Raw genomic sequence first — 17,494 nt, forward strand, 5'->3', positions numbered from 1 at the left:
TCAGAATGCAGCAGAAAGTCATCAAAACTAAGTCACTAATGAATTTATCTTAATCCCTTTTGAAAGCTACAGAACTAATCATTAGCAGAAATATATTTTTAAAACATCGGTAAAAATTCATTCCTGTCTGTTGTGCCATGGCTATTCTCCTCTCCGCTAAAACATCCAGAAAGGCTGGGCTCTGTGAGAATCCTAAAATGACAGCCATCAGTTAGTGGTCTGATTTATGTATCAAATTGGTTGAATTTATCCTATTCCCTCCATATTTTGTTTAGACCAAATCTGTTGCTTTGCATTGTAGGCTGAATGAAGGCAGCTGCCTCCAGCTTTCATAACATAAGATGTGCATATCTCCCAGCAGGAGACCTCCGTTAGCGATGCAGTAAATAAATAAACTGAAGGAAATATGTTATTGCTTTCATATCGAGTGTCTAAACCCATTTCAGACAATGGAGGCTGAATACAGGGAGAAACACACACACACACACACACACACACACACACACACACACACACATCAGAACCTAAATGGTCTGTCTGCCACCTAGAGATGCCACCAAGGTTTAGCATACAAGCATTAATAGAATGGCTTTGGAAGAGTGCATTGAATAAAATCTCACAAGCAACCATTAAAAAAAAACTTTTGATTCAGCATACCTCACAGGGGATCCTTGAAATTTCTTTGTTCTTAGATATAATTGATTCCAACCCATAGCCCTGAAAAAGCCTGTCCCTCTGAAGACCTCCATCCCCCCTTTTTTTTAAAAAAAATACACTTTTGTATTAAAAAAGGGGGATGTTATTTTGGGCTTTACAATAAACACAGTGTTTATTGTAGAACACAGTGTTCTATAGAGGTGAAAAGATTCACAAATGCCCACAACTGGAGAATAGTTTTTGAAATTAATGGAATTGGCAGAGATAGCAAAACTAACTACTCTGAGGAAAGACAAAAGCCAATTTAGATTTGTTTCTGTTCAGAGGCCACTTTTGGACTTCTTACTTGAGAAAGATAAACATGAAGTTTCAGCTTCACTATTCAGGGTTCAGGATTCGATTATTTGATTTCTTATGGTTATAGAAATGTTGTATATTTTGCTATTATTAGAAATGCACACTATATAGTTACATGTTTATGTTTAAACCTAGAGTAAGAGGATGCATACATAAATGCATACAGATATACATATACATATGCATATACATATACATATACATATGCATGTGTTTATATATACATATATGTATACATACACACACATATACACACATTCATTCGTTCATTCATTCATTCATTCATTCATTCATTCAATCATTCCTTGTCTGGGGAATTCTTGGAGCTGAAGTCCATACCTGTTCAAGTTGCTAAGGTTGAGAAATAGTGCTCTAAACCCTAGTCCCTGAATCAACTGTATTGTTGTGTTTAGAGACAATGAAAGCCTTGTCTAAGTAGGAGAAAAAAGAGGCTGAGCTGGAAGGCAGGGTTAAATATGTCATAACTTTGGAATCATTGCATTGTCACAAAAGACCTAAGTCCAGCCCCTCCCCAGTGAATTCCATTGCCCCCTATATAGCACCAATTTAGCTTTGACCATTTCATTGACAAGATTCTTTTATTAGAAGTAACAATCATGAACTCTCCTGTGCAAATGTTCCTGGTTATTCCGCGCCCTCCACCCCCAGTCTACCTATCACCACTCTGTTAAAAGCACCCTGTAGTCTCAATCTCCAGAAGATGGTAAACTATCCCACCAAATGTGGTTCAGTTTGATTTGAGGATCACAGCTACAGCTAAGCAAAGCAACCATCTAACTTACCTCCCAAATCTGCAAAGTACTTTTTGCACCGCATATAAGAAGCAGAAATAAATCCTCCTTGTGAACGCTGCCTCTTCACTTACCTTACTGCAATACTTAAAGTCATCCCCATAAAATAGTTATTATGACTGCATTTTATTTTGCTTTCATATAAAAAAAAATTAGATTGATCATACTGGTTTGCTCTAAAGGGAAACCCTGCATGAGTAGATAAACATTAGAAAGAGGAGCGAAGAAGCAAGCTAATTTGTATTTAATTCCACTTCCATGATGTCGTATCCAAAAATCACATGAAATTTCAATTAATTCTCCAGGTAATATCCGAGAACCGTTTTCTCTGGAATAAAGGCTACACTTGGGTTCTCATTTACAAAGCAGGAATAGATTTTAAAATAACCTCAACAGACATAAACAGGCATTGAGCTGGGAGGAAAGAGAGCAAGCCTTTAATCAATCTTTAACCAAACACCCTGTTCTGTATGAACAAGTGTGTCATCAAAGAAGGTTAACTAATCAGCATTCAGTCCTCTTGTATAAGCCATGTTATTTGGTTATAGCTAATTCTCCTTGTACAATGCACACTGTTCTGAACAATAATTCAGTGTAGCTTGGTTAGGAAGCATCTTGTTATTGACAAAAGAACAGTTACTACTATAAGCAGATTTCTAACAAACAACAGCTTGGTAGATTTACAATGCCAACCCAGGCATGGATTTCTGCAACTTGTATCCACTGTGTTTTTGCAGTCTATCTAGCTAATTTCCTAATGGTCTCTTGAACTGGTGTATAAAATTAGGTTATATTGTTTTGGGGACCTTTGTGTTTCCTAGCAGGATTGCTGATTTGGTGAATCATTTTCACCACAAAGAAGAGGGGGTCAACCTATTCTCCAAAGCACCTGAAGGCAGGACAAGAAGCAATGGATGGAAAACTAATCAAGGAGAGAAGCAACCTAGAACTAAGGAGAAATTTATTGACAGTTAGAGCAATTAATTAGTGGAACAGCTTGCTTTCAAAAGTTGTGAGTGCTCCATCACTGGAGGCTTTTAAGGAAAGACTGGACAGGCACTTGTCTGAAATGGTATGGGGTCTCCTGCCAAAACATGCGGAGTTGGACTAGAGGACCTCCAAGGTCCCTTCCAACTTTGTTATTCTGATATTCTAATTATAATTTATTTTGATGCTCCTGAATCTCATCATACTCTGTTTCCTTCACAGTACCTCCAGATGATCCAATCATCATTGGAGGACCGATCATCAGTCTGCGAGCTGGTGATCCCCTGAATCTTACTTGTCATGCTGACAATGCCAAACCAGCAGCATCTATCATCTGGATGAGGAGGGGAGAAGTCATCAATGGAGCAACCTATTCCAAGGTAAGCATATCTGAACACCTGGAAGGGAGCAAGCAAATATAGTTTGGGTTTACAAAGTCTGCCACCAGGAGCTTTTGAATGAAGTATAGGTAGTCCTCTACTTACGACCACAACTTTTGTTGCTAAGCAAGGTAGTTTTGCTAAGTGACTCGGGCCCGGTATTACAACCTTTTTTTATCACCGTTGTTTGTCACAAACGGCAATTGCATGACCTCGGGATTCAACGATTGTAAATACATGCCAGTGGCCAGTGCCCAAGCACCCAAATTTGATCACGCAGTCGTGGGGATGCTGTAACCCTTGTAATTGGTAAGGACCAGTGGTAAGTCACTTTTTCCAGTGCTGTTGTCATATGGAACAGCCACTAGATTAGTGGTTGTAAGCAGTGGTGGGATTCAAATATGTGAACAACCAGTTCTCTGTGTGGATGCCACTTCTGGAAGTCCATTGTGAGCCTGGGCAACCAAAAATTAGCTACTGGTTCTGCTGAACTGGTGCGAAGCAGCTGAATCCCACCACTGGTTGTAAGTTGAGAACTGCCTTTGTTCAGATGCGTTCTTCTTGGAGATTTCAGCCCACATTCTTTCTGTCATTCAACTCATGTCATCACATCTGGCATTCCGTCCCAGCCCTGAATCCAGACCTACTTAGTTTTAGAAAAGAGGGGGAGTTATGTGCTGTTTTACAATACTCTGGGATCTTCTTTTTGAAGAACAATAGAAGTAGAATAAGTAGTCAGGATAATGTTCTTTTCTCTAAATCGTAATATAAGAGGCTCAAGTGATACAGCGTAGGTGCCCAGCAGAAAAGCCAGAATGGATAAATATATTATTGTTTCATATACTACATAGCGTTGTATGAAATCCAAATGACCAATAGGCACCCACAACCTGGATCCCACAGAGGCTGAGATAATACGAAGCAAGCCACTTTGCAAAATGGGGGAGGGGGAGAGAGAGAGAGACCCAAACATGGAGACAAGCAAAGACAGAACTGTAAAACCAAGGATTTGGGACAAAACAAACTTTATTCAGGGCAAATTGTCCCCACTGCAGCTGGAGAGGCCATAAGCAAGACTGCACACCATCTTTTGGTCTCCAGCTGACCATTTTGCCAATACGACACCGGGCGGTAATTTCTGAAAGAGCACTCGGTGCCTGAGTGCAGCATTATATTAGTTTTCTAAGAGTTTTATTTCCACTGTAAAGAAAACTCTGCTGCTGAAAACACCACCAAAGGTCCCTCACGGGCAAGCAAAAAGCAGGAGACCTCAGGGAGCAAAGGCTGTGGAAAGTAATAGCTCTCTGCATATAATAAGCTGCCATCTCGAAGATGTCAGCCTCATCTTCATGCCTCTTGGCACAACTTTCATCTTGGGCTGCCTTGAGTTTGTTGTTGTTGTTGTTGTTGTTGTTCTTATATAAAACTTTTATTCATAAAACATGAAACTCAGTCAACTGAACACTCAAATTGACTGGCACTAATGGTTGACCTGGGTTGCTGCCAGCATCCTAGGTATCAACCAGGTATCTCCTTAAAATGTAAGATGTTCCGAGTAGCACAGTTTTTTGTAGCTTTGCTGGAGTTATTCCAGGAAGCTGCAGTTTCTTGATGTATTTTGTAAAGTTTTGGGACATAGTTCCCAATGCCCCGATGCCAATGGGTATCACTGTTACATGTTTCATCTAATAATAATAATAATAATAATAATAATAATAATAATAATAATAATAATAATAATAATAATAATAATAATAATAATAATAATAATAATAATAATAATAATATTATTATTATTATTATTATTATTATTATTATTATTATTATTATTATTATTATTATTATTATTATTATTGGAGTGGAAATCTAGGTTCATATGATTTTGTTGTATGCTTGTATTTGGATGGCAAGAAGATGCTACTTTCCTGATGATTGATCCTTGTTGGTGTGGCTGATTGAAAGTGAGAAGGCAGAAGGAAGGAGCTTAGATACCCAGTAACAGACATAATGGTGAAGAATGCTTAGTAGGTAGGCTCAGCTGTGAAGACCAAAGACTATCCTGAACAGTATCTGATCTGAATCTGTAGTCCAATACAGTTTTGAGATGATGTGAAGTGTAAGTCATCATTTCTGAAAAGCATCCAGTGGGAGAGAACTGTTCTATTCTTGGTCCATACTTGCTGGCTTCAGGCTTCTGGCAAAAAGTTTTCCCCTCCTCACCAGAAATCTTAAGGATCTGGAATTTCCCATTGACACAGCTGCAATGAGATTCAGGACTCACAACCAAGGAAGGTCACGTCCAGAATCAAGGAAGGTTTGATTACCCATGATGAGATTGTCCAAGTAAAGTCCCACCTTGGTCAGGAGAAGAATAGAATAGAATAGAATAGAATAGAATAGAATAGAATAGAATAGAATAGAATAGAATAGAATAGAATAGAATAGAATAGAATAGAATAGAATAGAATAGAATAGAATAGAATAGAATAGAATAGAATAGAATAGAATAGAATAGAATGGAATGGAATGGAATGGAATGGAATGGAATGGAATGGAATGGAATGGAATGGAATGGAATGGAATGGAGCTGGAAGGGACCTTGGAAGTCTTCTAGTCCAGCCCCCTGCTCAGGCAGGAAACCCTATACCATTTCAGACAGGTGATTGTCTAGTCTCTTCTTTAAAATTTCCAGTGATGGAGCGGCCACGATTTCTGGGGGTAAGCTGTTCCACTGGTTGATTGTCCTCACTGTCAGGAAGTTTCTCCTTAATTCCAGGTTGCTTCTCTCCTTGACCAGTTTCCAACCATTGTTCCTCATCCTTCCATCTGGTACTCTGGTGAACAACCTGACCCCCTCTGCTTTGTGGCAGCCCCTCAGATACTGGAACACTGCAATCATGTCTCCCCTATTCTTTTCTTTAGACTGGACAAACCCTGTAGCCATTCTTCGTATGTTTAGCTTCTAGCCTTTGATCATCTTAGTTGCTCTTCTCTGAATTTTTTCCAAACTCTCAACATCTTTTTTGTGATATGGTGACCAAAATTGGCTGCATTATTTCAGGTGTGGTCTTACTAGGGCTTTGTAAAGCGGTACTAATACTTTGCGTGATCTTGATTCTGTGCCTCTGTTTATACAACCCAGGATTGTGAGCTGTTTGGTTCTTGCCGAAAAGAGCCAATCACCACTCTAATTGGATGTCTGGAATTAATCCAGGACCTAGGAAATCTTAAAAGATGGGAGAGATTGTTTTCCCAACAGAGGTTTCACTACATGTGGCAATTGCACACCAAACTGGGACCAGCCCCACATTCACACCATATCTATGCACAGGAACTGCATGTCTCAATCCTTTGAATGGCATATACTCATTTCTCTGAAGTGATTGCTTGCTTGCTTGCTTTTGTTTGCTCGGGACAAAGTGCTTCTGCTTTTGTGAACATCATATCTGATGTTTGGAAGTGATCCAAAGAAAACTACTGCATACACAGATTCTTTGTGTACAATTTATAATTTAGTGGCAAAACATCAGATTTGTATGCAAATGTTCCCAAATTCAGTGGTTATCACCTACAGTAAACTCTTGCATGAAGCTCAGAAACTGGAAAATGGCTCCCAGTTGAGATTGACAGCATGAGGCTGACTGGCCAACATTCTGGCTTAGCGTAAAGGCAACTTCTAATATTCTTATGGAGACATATGCAGCTTCTGCTCCAAAAATGCTTGGAGGCCCATGCTGATATTGTCCCTTATTCCACAGTTTCATAACCACAGATATGGCCTTCTGAATGCTTCCAGAAGACAGACCTATTCCTCCTTCCCTTAATAACCACAACCTGAAGAAGTATTGACATGTTGATGAGTGTACACTAGCAAGATCAGGAACAGAAGAAGGCAGAAATAATATTGAACAATATTGCCTTACAGACAAAGCCACTTTGGTGTTGTGGTTAAGGCTCCAAACTAGAAATTGGAAGTTCAAACTCTATCTTAAGCACAAATCCAGCTGGATGTCCTCAAGCTAGGCACACACTCCCAGCCCTGGGAAGAAAAAGGCAAGTGCAAAACACTTCGGAAAATCTTGCTCAGAAGACGTAGGGACTAATGCAGAATCTACAGCAGGCAGTTGCTAGGAGTCAACGCTGATTTTTGAATTTTCTTTCTATGTAAAATACAGGTAGTTCTCGACTTAAAGCCATTTATTTAGTGACCATTCAAAATTACAACGCCACTGAAAAACATGACAGCCACACTTATGACCATTGCTACATCCCCATCATCATAGGATTAAAATTTGGATACTTGGCAACTGGTTCATATTTATGATGGTTGCCGTGTCCTGGGATCATGTGATTTCCCTTTTTGTCACCCTTCTGGCAAGCAAAGTCAACGCGAAAGCCAGATTCATTTTACAGTTGTGTTACTAACTTAACAACTGCAGTGATTCACTTAACAGCTGTGGCAGGAAAGGTCCTAAAATGGGGCAGAGTTCACTTAACTGTCTCATTTATCAACAGAAATCTTGAGCTCAGTTGTGGTTGTAAGTCGAGGACCATCTATCTACAGTATACATAGAGTCCCTCTCTTTTTTTTTTACTTTCTGTGATCTTGGTTAGTTAGAGTATCTTTGGAGCTAGGCTGCCTTCTGCTCTCTGCCTTCATCCCCCTTGACAAACTCCATCCTTCGGGCCCCGTTCTGCTATCGTGGAATGAGCCCAGCCTCTGATTTATTCTGATTTATTCTGACCTGTTTCTCGAGGCCATCTGATTTGCCTGCAATATCACCAGAAGATTCTTGCTTTATTACACCCGAGCCCTAAGACATTTAATTCTTCCTAAACACGAGCCATCATTTCGGAAAGAACCTCTGGGAGACCAAAGTTGCAAGAGAGAAGAAAATGGGAGTAGAAAAGATAAGGCTTGGATTTCCGAAAGCCCAACACAGATGGTGCAATTTGCGCCGTGGTGTCCTGGAATCCCTTTTCTGATCTCTCCTGTTCCTTTTAGATGCCTTTGCTCACTCCTCCTACTCCCGTTCCATGGGTCGTCTCCATCGACACCTGAAGAACAGACACTCATTTTTTCAGAATACCATGAGAATACAGAAGAGGCACTTTGCCTCCTGAAATTCCAGACACCAGCCAAGACTAATTAGGACCACTGCTCCCTACCCTCAATTTTGTGTTGAATTAATTCCAGTCTACTCCATTAATATGACGTTCTGCCTGCAGATTTTTCTGAGCCTGGTCTGCTTGCCCTCTCCTGTTTATACGTAAGTCTGTAAAAGTACGCGAAAAAGAAAAAAAAAAAGAGTAGAATGCATCAGATCTCTTTCTATCCTACCTATACCCAAAATGGATGTCAGCGCTGCTAACATCAGGTGTTCTTGCTTTGACAACAGATGGAAATGCAGCCATTTTCTCTATTTGCTTTTAGAGTTAGTTGATGCTGGCGGGGGGGGGGGGATAGGGCTGAGAGTCCAGCTAGTCATAACAATAAGAGTCCAGATTAGGTAAGGCTATTCAATCCCAGACTGAGGTTGCTAAACTGCTAAAACAAATACTGATATTCAGGTAAAGCAGTCCTCGACTTATAACAGTTCGTTTAGTAACCATTCAGAGTTAACAATGGCACTTAAAAAAGTGACTTAGGACCGTTTTTCACACTTACGACCATGGCAGAATCCCCACAGTCACGTGATCAGAATTCAGATGCTTAGCAACTGGTTGATATTTATGACGATTGCAGTGTCCCGGGGTCACGTGATCCCTTTTTTACGTCCTTCAGACCAGCAAAGTCAACAGGGAAGCCAGATTCTCTTAACAACCATGTTACTAACTTAACAACTGCAGTGATTCGCTTAACAGCTGTGGCAAGAAAGGTTGCAAAACGAGGCAAAATTCATTCAACAAGTGTTTCACTTAGCAACATAAATTTTGGGCTCAAATGCGGTTGTAAGTCAAGGACTTCCTGTATTTGTTTTCCTAAGCTGGTGATTTGTGCCTGGATTAGGTTTCCAGTCCATATATCCAACTTATCTGAAAAGATGCAGAATAATGTTCTTCAATGGCCTCCTTTTGCAAAGCTTGCTACAAGTACATTCTGTAGATCTCTACATACGTTCATTTGTTATTACTTCAGATCCTCCTTAAGGATCCGTTAAAAACAAAACAAAACAGGGATTTCTGTTTAGGTAAAAATATACCTTAGATTTTAGAAGCTGGATCCTTTTTAAATACACCTAGACAAACATATTCAGATTTGTCTGTTTGGCAAGGTTTTTGGGGTGTTTTTTTTAAGATTTGCTATATCTAATATATTTTTTTAGATTTGTTATGTATTTTTTTCCAGTACTGAAAGACTTAGGGGGAGACAGAGTTGGACTGACCACAATTTTCTACTTTTAAACTCTGTTCCCATTATGTTACTTCATTATCAAGAGCTTAAGAGAGATAATGAGGGTAATAGAAGAAAGTTCAGTATTAATTCTAAGTATGAAAAAACAGGTTTTTTAAAGTGCTATGAAAAATCTATTAAAATTAATTAAAATCCCATTAAATAGCTGATATTAACACAACCCACCTTCCACTGCCTGAAACCCAAAACCAACCCAAATAGAAAGACTATAAGAAAATAGGAATTAATTTCCTATTTCATGGGAGGATTAACAAATATAACTAAACAGGCAAAGGAGAACATGGACAACTGGAAAAGAGGACAGAATAACCGTATCATTTTCTTGGCATCTGCAGCAAAACCTACAATGGTAAACTGCAAAAAAAATATACAGTGGTATCTTGATACTCATCATCAATTGGTTCTGGGAGATGTGATGAGTACCAAACATTTTTTCCCCATAAGGAATAATGTACTGAGTCACAAGGCAGCTAACAACAACACGTTCTAGCTTGTTCATTGAGTACCAAACAAACAATGAGTACTGGGACAAAATTTTCATGTCAAAATGCGTTGAGTATCAAATTCAATGAAAACAGTTGAGTACCAAGGTACCAAGGTCTACATGTATATGAAATTACTTGTTCCAGAATTATTTTTTTTCAGTTGCAATTCTTTTACAACAAAGCTTTATTTTCAGGACCCCATGCTAGCAATAATAGACAATCAACGATGGTGCAATTTCCAAATTTCACCATAGAATATATGAGTTGTATGACCTCCGAGTTCTGGAAATACAAGGATGTAGAGAGCAAAGTCCTTCACAGCTAAAGCTAAAACTCAGAAAAAACTCTTGAGCACAAAAGAAGCTCTAGAGTTTGTCTCTGATTGAAGATTTTGTCAAGAGGAAATCTAGACTTGATTACTTTGCAGGAGACCTAGAGAACTCAGTAAATATCTACTTTGGAGTCATATCATCAGCATCAGCATCAAAAAAAAAGAGAGTGCCATTCTTTAATTTCATATCTTGCTGAGGAGTGGGCTGATTTATTAGAATCCCATTCCCTGTAGAACAGAATTTCTGAAATTCTGGCTATTTAATGCTCTCAAATAAAAGGATGGGCAGGGGAATGGACTTAACACCAGTTATCTGTCAGGAGTGAAGAGCATATCTCAATTCTTAAAGCCCCCATAGAAGCAAGCAAAAGATTCAGATCAGGTATGACAAGAGATTAATTCTGAGACAAGCTGCATTCACACCCTTCTCATGATACATTACGAAAAGCTGAAGCTTTTGAATGGGGTCTCTCCTGTGTCTGCACCTGGGCAACCTTTGGTATTTAGCAGTGTGAAGGGTTGGCAATGAAGTGCCATAAGGCTGGTGCCCTTTTGAGATGCGTACAAAAACATTCTCAGTGCTGCATGGCAATCAGCTTTGAAATATTCTATTTTATTAATATGCATGGCTTGTCTAACAAGATAGAATTAAACATGCTGACTGAAAGAGCTGATGGAAAGAAATGATAAATATTATAAATTTAGATAAGCAAGCAGGTCCAGATCCAGCATGGCAGATTTGGCATTTTCCAAGGCACCCAATGAAAACGTTCACCTCCCTTGGTTCTAGATGTATTTACAGCTTTGCTGAGAACCTCTGATACCCAACAGATTGCTATCCATAACTTGCTTTTGTTCTGCGCACTTTGGATTGGAAGATAATACCACTTTGCGCCTACTTCACCAAAGATCTCCACATGGCTTACAGTTCATTGAAAGCTCAACACTATAACAGAGGCTTAACACTCAGGAATGACTGACACAACCACATAACTCCACAAATTATTTACTGAAATATCTATAATCATTTCCTAAAGCATCTTAGCACGAGGTACAATCAATGAAATGAAGCAACGATCAATACCAATTATGCATCTGTTTTTGCAACCCAAAACTTTGGTCAATTCACTTGGTGTGGAAAGTGAAATCAGTGATGAAACCATGCAAGCTCTTGGCAGGAGTGTATTAATACATCTGGGTGGGACAACCAAAAATTCTTGACTTGTATCTCCAAATAACATGGTGCTCCCATCTTCTCTTGACAGATCTGAACTCTTGGGAAGAGATGCAACCGTTGAGGTTGCGTTCAAGACTTTGAATGCCATCACTGATATTTTCTCTCAGACTAAAAGCCTATTGGTGGCTGGTACAGTTTCTTTCAATCTTTGAGCCAGCAATACGGAAATTGAAATAGATTTCACGCTCTTTCCTTTGTATTTTATTGCTGACCTTGTTAGTTCCTCCATTCAGGTCTCTCTTTTAATGCAGGATCAGTCAGTTTGCATAGTTTCAGTGCTAAAGGCTGATCCGATTCAAATGTTCTATCCTTTTTCAAAACTTAATAATAATGTGTTGAAACTTGCCCTTCCATTTCCTAAACATTTCTCTCCCTGCAAAAGAATATTTTTCAATGGTATTCCTCCAGATGCTTCAGGATGTCCTTTAATGATATCTGAGGGTTACTATTTTTTTGCTGGGAGTGGAAGATACTGACACTTTTATTATTTCATTAAAAACCTCCTCACTCTGATGCCTCCTCTACTTGTCCTGCTAATGCAAGATATACCCTCAGGGTGTCTCCCACTGGGAAACCGTGGAAGCTGCAGGGCAAGGAGGCTACAGCGAAAGAGAGTTCAGACTCAAATTCCTTCTTACTTAGCAGGAGGATCCTGAACCCTCGTCGTCATTTGAGAATCTCACCCATGTTTCATTTAATCTTCAGGAAAAAGATATAAAGCCATTTCTTTCCCCTCCAATGAAAGCAGAATGGTCGGCGAAGGGCAGGAGATACTTTCAGCAGAACACCAAAAGTAGTAACTGGTTCTTCGCTTCCTTCTGTAGACAGTAGTTCGTGATGGCAAGAGAGAAAGCATCATCAGCACCCTGTTTGTCTCTCCATCTGACATTGAGAATGGCCAAAGCATCGTCTGCCGAGCTACCAACAAAGCAGTTCCAAGTGGGAAAGAGACTTCAGTCACCATTGACATCCAACGTGAGTGTGTTGGCCGGTGTTGACCTTTTTCAGTTGCCTTTTGCCGTTTCCTTCCACGCAACATTCCCACTGTGCTTTTTTCGAAAGCCAAGTGGACTTTCTTCCTTTCTTTGTTTTTAATTGGAAGACATTTTGCTTCTCATCCAAAAAGCTTCATCGGTTTCACACTCCCATTTGCACACTGATTCCACACCCATTTACACACGGACTCAAGGTGACCCCTGAGGACGCAGATAAATCCTCAAGTGGGCCTTAACAGCTGTCAGAGAGAGCGATAACAACCAGATGACTGCAAAGAAATATGATCCTTCCATTCCCCTCCCCCCCCAATCCTGTCACAACTAAGCCTTCCATCTCACCCACTATCCGATGAAGCTTCTTGGATGTGAAGTGAAATGTCTTCAAATAAAAACAAAGAAAGAAAGTCCACTTGCCTTCCCAAAAACCACCTTTGGGACTACCACAACCAGGATGATTGAAAATTTCTATAGACATTCACACTGTATGGAGAAGGAGTCAGAAATGAGATTACCTATACATTTATTGTGGTCTATCCTCTTTACCTAATCCAATTACCATAAAAAGCTATTGGAGAATTGCTAACACCCTCAACCACCTGTAACTCCAGGATATTTGGGAGTGGGTGGGGAGAAGAAGGGAGCCAGGCAGTTAAACTGGGACACCAAATCTATGTGAGTATGATTCTGTATGCACACACTAATTTAGTTGTCTCCTTGTTTGCTTGTTCAGTGTTGAAATCGGTCAGCAGAAAGGAGGTGACAATAATGCCAAACTTCCCTTTTACTATATGAGGAAGTTGAGGAATTCTCAGGGGTTCTCAGGAATGTAAGAGGCAGAGAGTAGAAATAAGGAATTTTGTTTTTGCCTTGATGGACAAGAAATGTAGATTTCCACTTCTACTAAGAATAAGGCTTTAGATTAGAAGATGCCAGAACATGTCTTATATTACTGAACACCCAACAACTAGCAAACTTTTGGTGTTATTATAGCATTCTGTAGTTTGCCCAGGAGGAATGTTTACAATGCACATATTCATAGGGCATTCATATGCTGTAGCTAGAGACGGGAGAGCATGACAAATTGTCTGTGTTTGTTTACTTGAAGACTTGAAGAAATTGAACGTGTTGTACCTCTCCTCTCCCCACCCAAAAAAAAACCACACCCCAAAAATGACATATGGAGATTTGCTAGTATTTGAATCGATTTACTCCTAGTGAGCAGTCTTTCACTGGTCAGTCATTAAGGCCAAATGGGTCTTCTCAACCGCATCAAAATGCAAGGCAGTTGTAGCCTAAATAATTTAGCGTTTGCAATGGCTAGCAGTTATTGCCAGATGAATTGTCAAGATTCAAAGCATCCTGAAAATGAAAGTCTAGGGAAGGGCAAAGGGGAAGGTATGTTGCTGAGTTAACAGGTCTTGATGGCGCTGGTGTTCGTTGTTATTAAAGTGAGGAAAACTTACTTTAAAGTGAGGGGTTAATAATGTAATTTAGCTGGCTGAAGCTTAAATTGCTGAAAAGTGGTCTCAAGTCAACTGTTGAGAGAGGAACAACATAGTAGCTTCTAAGCGGAGTGAATCAGTCCAAAACAAGGGACACAGACATGGGAAGTGCGTTGGAGAAAATTATGGATGTACAGCATTATTGAATGCTAAGTGGTAAATGAGAAGGTGTGAAACTCTTTTTAAGCAGTAAACAAGGTTTGCTTTAATGGCTATAACTTGTGGACAGACTATACTTGCATCGCAAGTAAATTGTCATGGTTCCGACAGATGAAACTCTTCAAAGAACTTCGAGGCATTGTTTACCTTAAAGAATCTTTATTTGAATAGCATAGCATCAGCACTAACATAGTCGAAGCCAAAATCTGAGTTCCCCTCCCCTGAGCACATAGTATCAAAGCACAATTCCCTTCCTCCCCCCCACTTAACAATCATAAATCACATTCCCCAATTAGTTTGAAACACAGGCTTTCCCTCCAGCTTTCCAGCCCACCAATTCTTATCATCTCTTATTTCAATAACCTTGGTTCTCACACTAGGTTCAGTGTTATTATTTCTAGCTAGACTCTCATGCACATTCCTCCCCCCCCCTCCCCAGTATCATCTAACTCTAAAAGCAAAAAGAAGAAAATGGCTGCATCTCCATCTGTTGTCAATGCAAAAACATCCAATGTTAGCAGCGTTGACATAAATAAGTAGACCTTTTATTAAGTTCAGTTCAATTTAATTGAAAATTTAATAAAATTTTATGCTTTACAAAATTTGTATAACATTCAAAAACAAGCAACAATATTAAAAAAAACACAGAAACAATACAAAACAAAGGAACAGTGACGCCAAAGGAGAAGTTTCTGCCCTGAAAGTAGTCCATGTTGAACTGTCTGGCACTGTCAAATATCAGGAATTGACCCCAGGAAATGTTTAATGACATTTTGTATTAAGCCATAAAATGCTCCATGGTCATTTTTATGTCATAAAATGTTTTCTAAAACTTGGCCAAATTTCAGTTCCACAGGAATGTGTCCTGTAAGTTAGCTAATTTGAAAATGTTGGTTGAAAATGTTTTGCACCATTTTGCCCAGTTAGAAGTTATAAACACAAAAGTGCTTCTTTTAAAAGGCAACTGGCCTTATACTACTTATACGTATCTGTGCCCTCCAAGTGGCCTCAGTGACTCTCAGAGAGAGTGCTGATGAACAGATGATTGCAAGGAACATAAATCCTTTCATCCTCCACCATTCAGTCAGAACTGAAGAAGCTTCTTGGATGAGAAGCGAAATATCATCAAGGAAAAACAAAGAATGCCCAGTTGCCTCTTGAAAGAAGCACCTTTGGGACAACCACAATCTGGATGACTGAGAATCTCCATAGACAGTTGCAGACACAAGAAATTTTAGTAGTGTATAAATTCTAGGGAAGCATTCCAGTTTGAAAATGAAGCAGGATTGCTGAATCAGAAGCAGGCATTCCTGATGTTCACATGTCAACTACCTTCCAATATGAAGACAGTGATTCCATCAAAACTTCCAGATGTAATGAATGATTCATTGGGGAACCTTGACTCTTTTAGCAGCTTAAACTTTCTGCAAAATTGGCCATTCTTCTTTAGACCAATGGAAACAACTATAGCATGGTCATTCTAGCTTTTTCCATACGTGCCGTTTCAAATATTGGTAGTCTCCGTTTTCAACTGAAGTTGCTTTTAAGTAGCAATGCTGCAAGAGACGAATGGCGTGAGAGCTGAATTTGTTCTGTGAACCAATAACCACCCTCACTGCTTTACAGAAATGATATTTCTTCACGGCTGAAAGGACGTCATAAATATCTACACTTACTAATACAAGTCACCTGCTTTCTGCATCTTTCAAGGAGGACAGATTAAGGGGAAATCCATTTTATATAAATGCAACATGGGTGGCTGAAATAAATCACTGGGTCTCAAGACGAAAATACCCAACGTGAGGCCTTACCTGTCATTAAACAGCAGCAGACCTCCAGCTCTTTGTGTCCCACCCAGCTCTCCAAAAGAGAAACCTTGGTTTTGTTACAGAGAGTGAGCAGCTGAAACATCTGCTCAAAGTGATTTTCATACCATCAGCCACATCAAAGCAGGCTCCTGTGAGTAATGTGCCAAACATCACAAGTGGGATTAAAATCATGTTTAATGGCTTGATATGCCATAAGCTATTTATATAGCTAAAGCCCAGGGGCTATATGGAAATCGCATCCTGTGTGGATGCCAGGATGGAGCAAACTGGAGGGAAATAGCTTTTTTTTTAGTCTTCTTGCACTAGAAGCTTTCTTCTGCTCTGCTCACACTCAATGCTTAAGTTTGTAACTTTGGGATATCTTCAGAAATGAGGAAGGAGTGAGAAATAGTAAACCTACTCCATTGTCTATGCCACAAAACATTGGCAGTGTGATTGCTTGAACTTGGCAGTGTGATTCCTTTTAGGTTAAAGCAAAAAGCATTCAAAATATACAGTGTAACCCCTGAAATAGGCTAAATGCAATAGAAAGTTCCAGCTTTGTCCCTTTCATTGCATCACTCTGTCTAGTACAGTGATGGTGAACCTTTTAGAGACCGAGTGCCCAAACTGCAAACCAAAACCCATTTATGTATTGTCGGGTCCTGGGTGGGCGTGGCCCATTGGGTGGGCATGGCCCATTGGGTGGGCGTGGCTGCAGTGGTAACAGCAGACTGGGTGGGACTAAAAAGTTCAATAAATTCCAACTTTGCAAGATCTTTTTTTTTCCCACAAGAAGTTGAAATTAGATAGATTGAACCTTTTTTTTTTTTGCACACAGCAGCAGAGGCCTAAAGTGAAAAGGTTTGATGAAACACAGCTGAATGCCTAGGACTGGGGTGACGGCATGCGTGCCCACAGAGAGGGCTCTGCATGCCACCTGTGGCACGCGTGCCATTGGTTCGCCACCATGAGTCTAGTATGATTGTCAGTCCCATCCTCAAATATTAAGAACAGACTCAAGCTGTGTTTGCATTTCCATCTTGTATTTCCACCAACTCAACATTTCCAAGAAGAAGAATGGATTGGGGCTTTATTCCATTTCAAGGGAAAATTTAAAAAGTGTTTTGTAGCTACGGTGGGTTATAAGCAATCCCTTTCATGAGCTAAAATGCAGGGGCAGCTCCTTCTGTGGCTTTATTACTTACAAAAGGCTTAATGAACGATCAATTGCTGATAAATAAAAATTCCATTATGCTGAATAAATATTTGTCTGCATTTATGCAAATTTTACTTGATTTCTAGGGTAGGAATCTTTAGCTTGCCTTTATAAGGCCATTAGGAAGCAGGATGGATGTTTTGATTTTCA

At 39.7% G+C, this 17,494-nt stretch overlaps 1 protein-coding gene across 1 annotated transcript in view; it reads left to right on the forward strand.

Annotated features, from left to right (window-relative positions):
• The window catches only part of KIRREL3 (kirre like nephrin family adhesion molecule 3), a gene marked incomplete at its 3' end in the record, with an annotated part of 598,284 nt that overhangs the window by 460,186 nt on the left and 120,604 nt on the right, over window positions 1-17,494 (forward strand). Inside the window, exons 5-6 of the mRNA XM_081333655.1 lie at window positions 3,036-3,193; window positions 12,486-12,636. Coding sequence (XP_081189781.1) covers window positions 3,036-3,193; window positions 12,486-12,636 — 309 coding nt within the window. The remainder of the gene's footprint in view (window positions 1-3,035; window positions 3,194-12,485; window positions 12,637-17,494) is intronic.

Source organism: Vipera berus (genome assembly GCF_964194415.1).
Source record: "Vipera berus genome assembly, chromosome: 8".
Lineage (NCBI taxonomy): Eukaryota > Metazoa > Chordata > Lepidosauria > Squamata > Viperidae > Vipera > Vipera berus.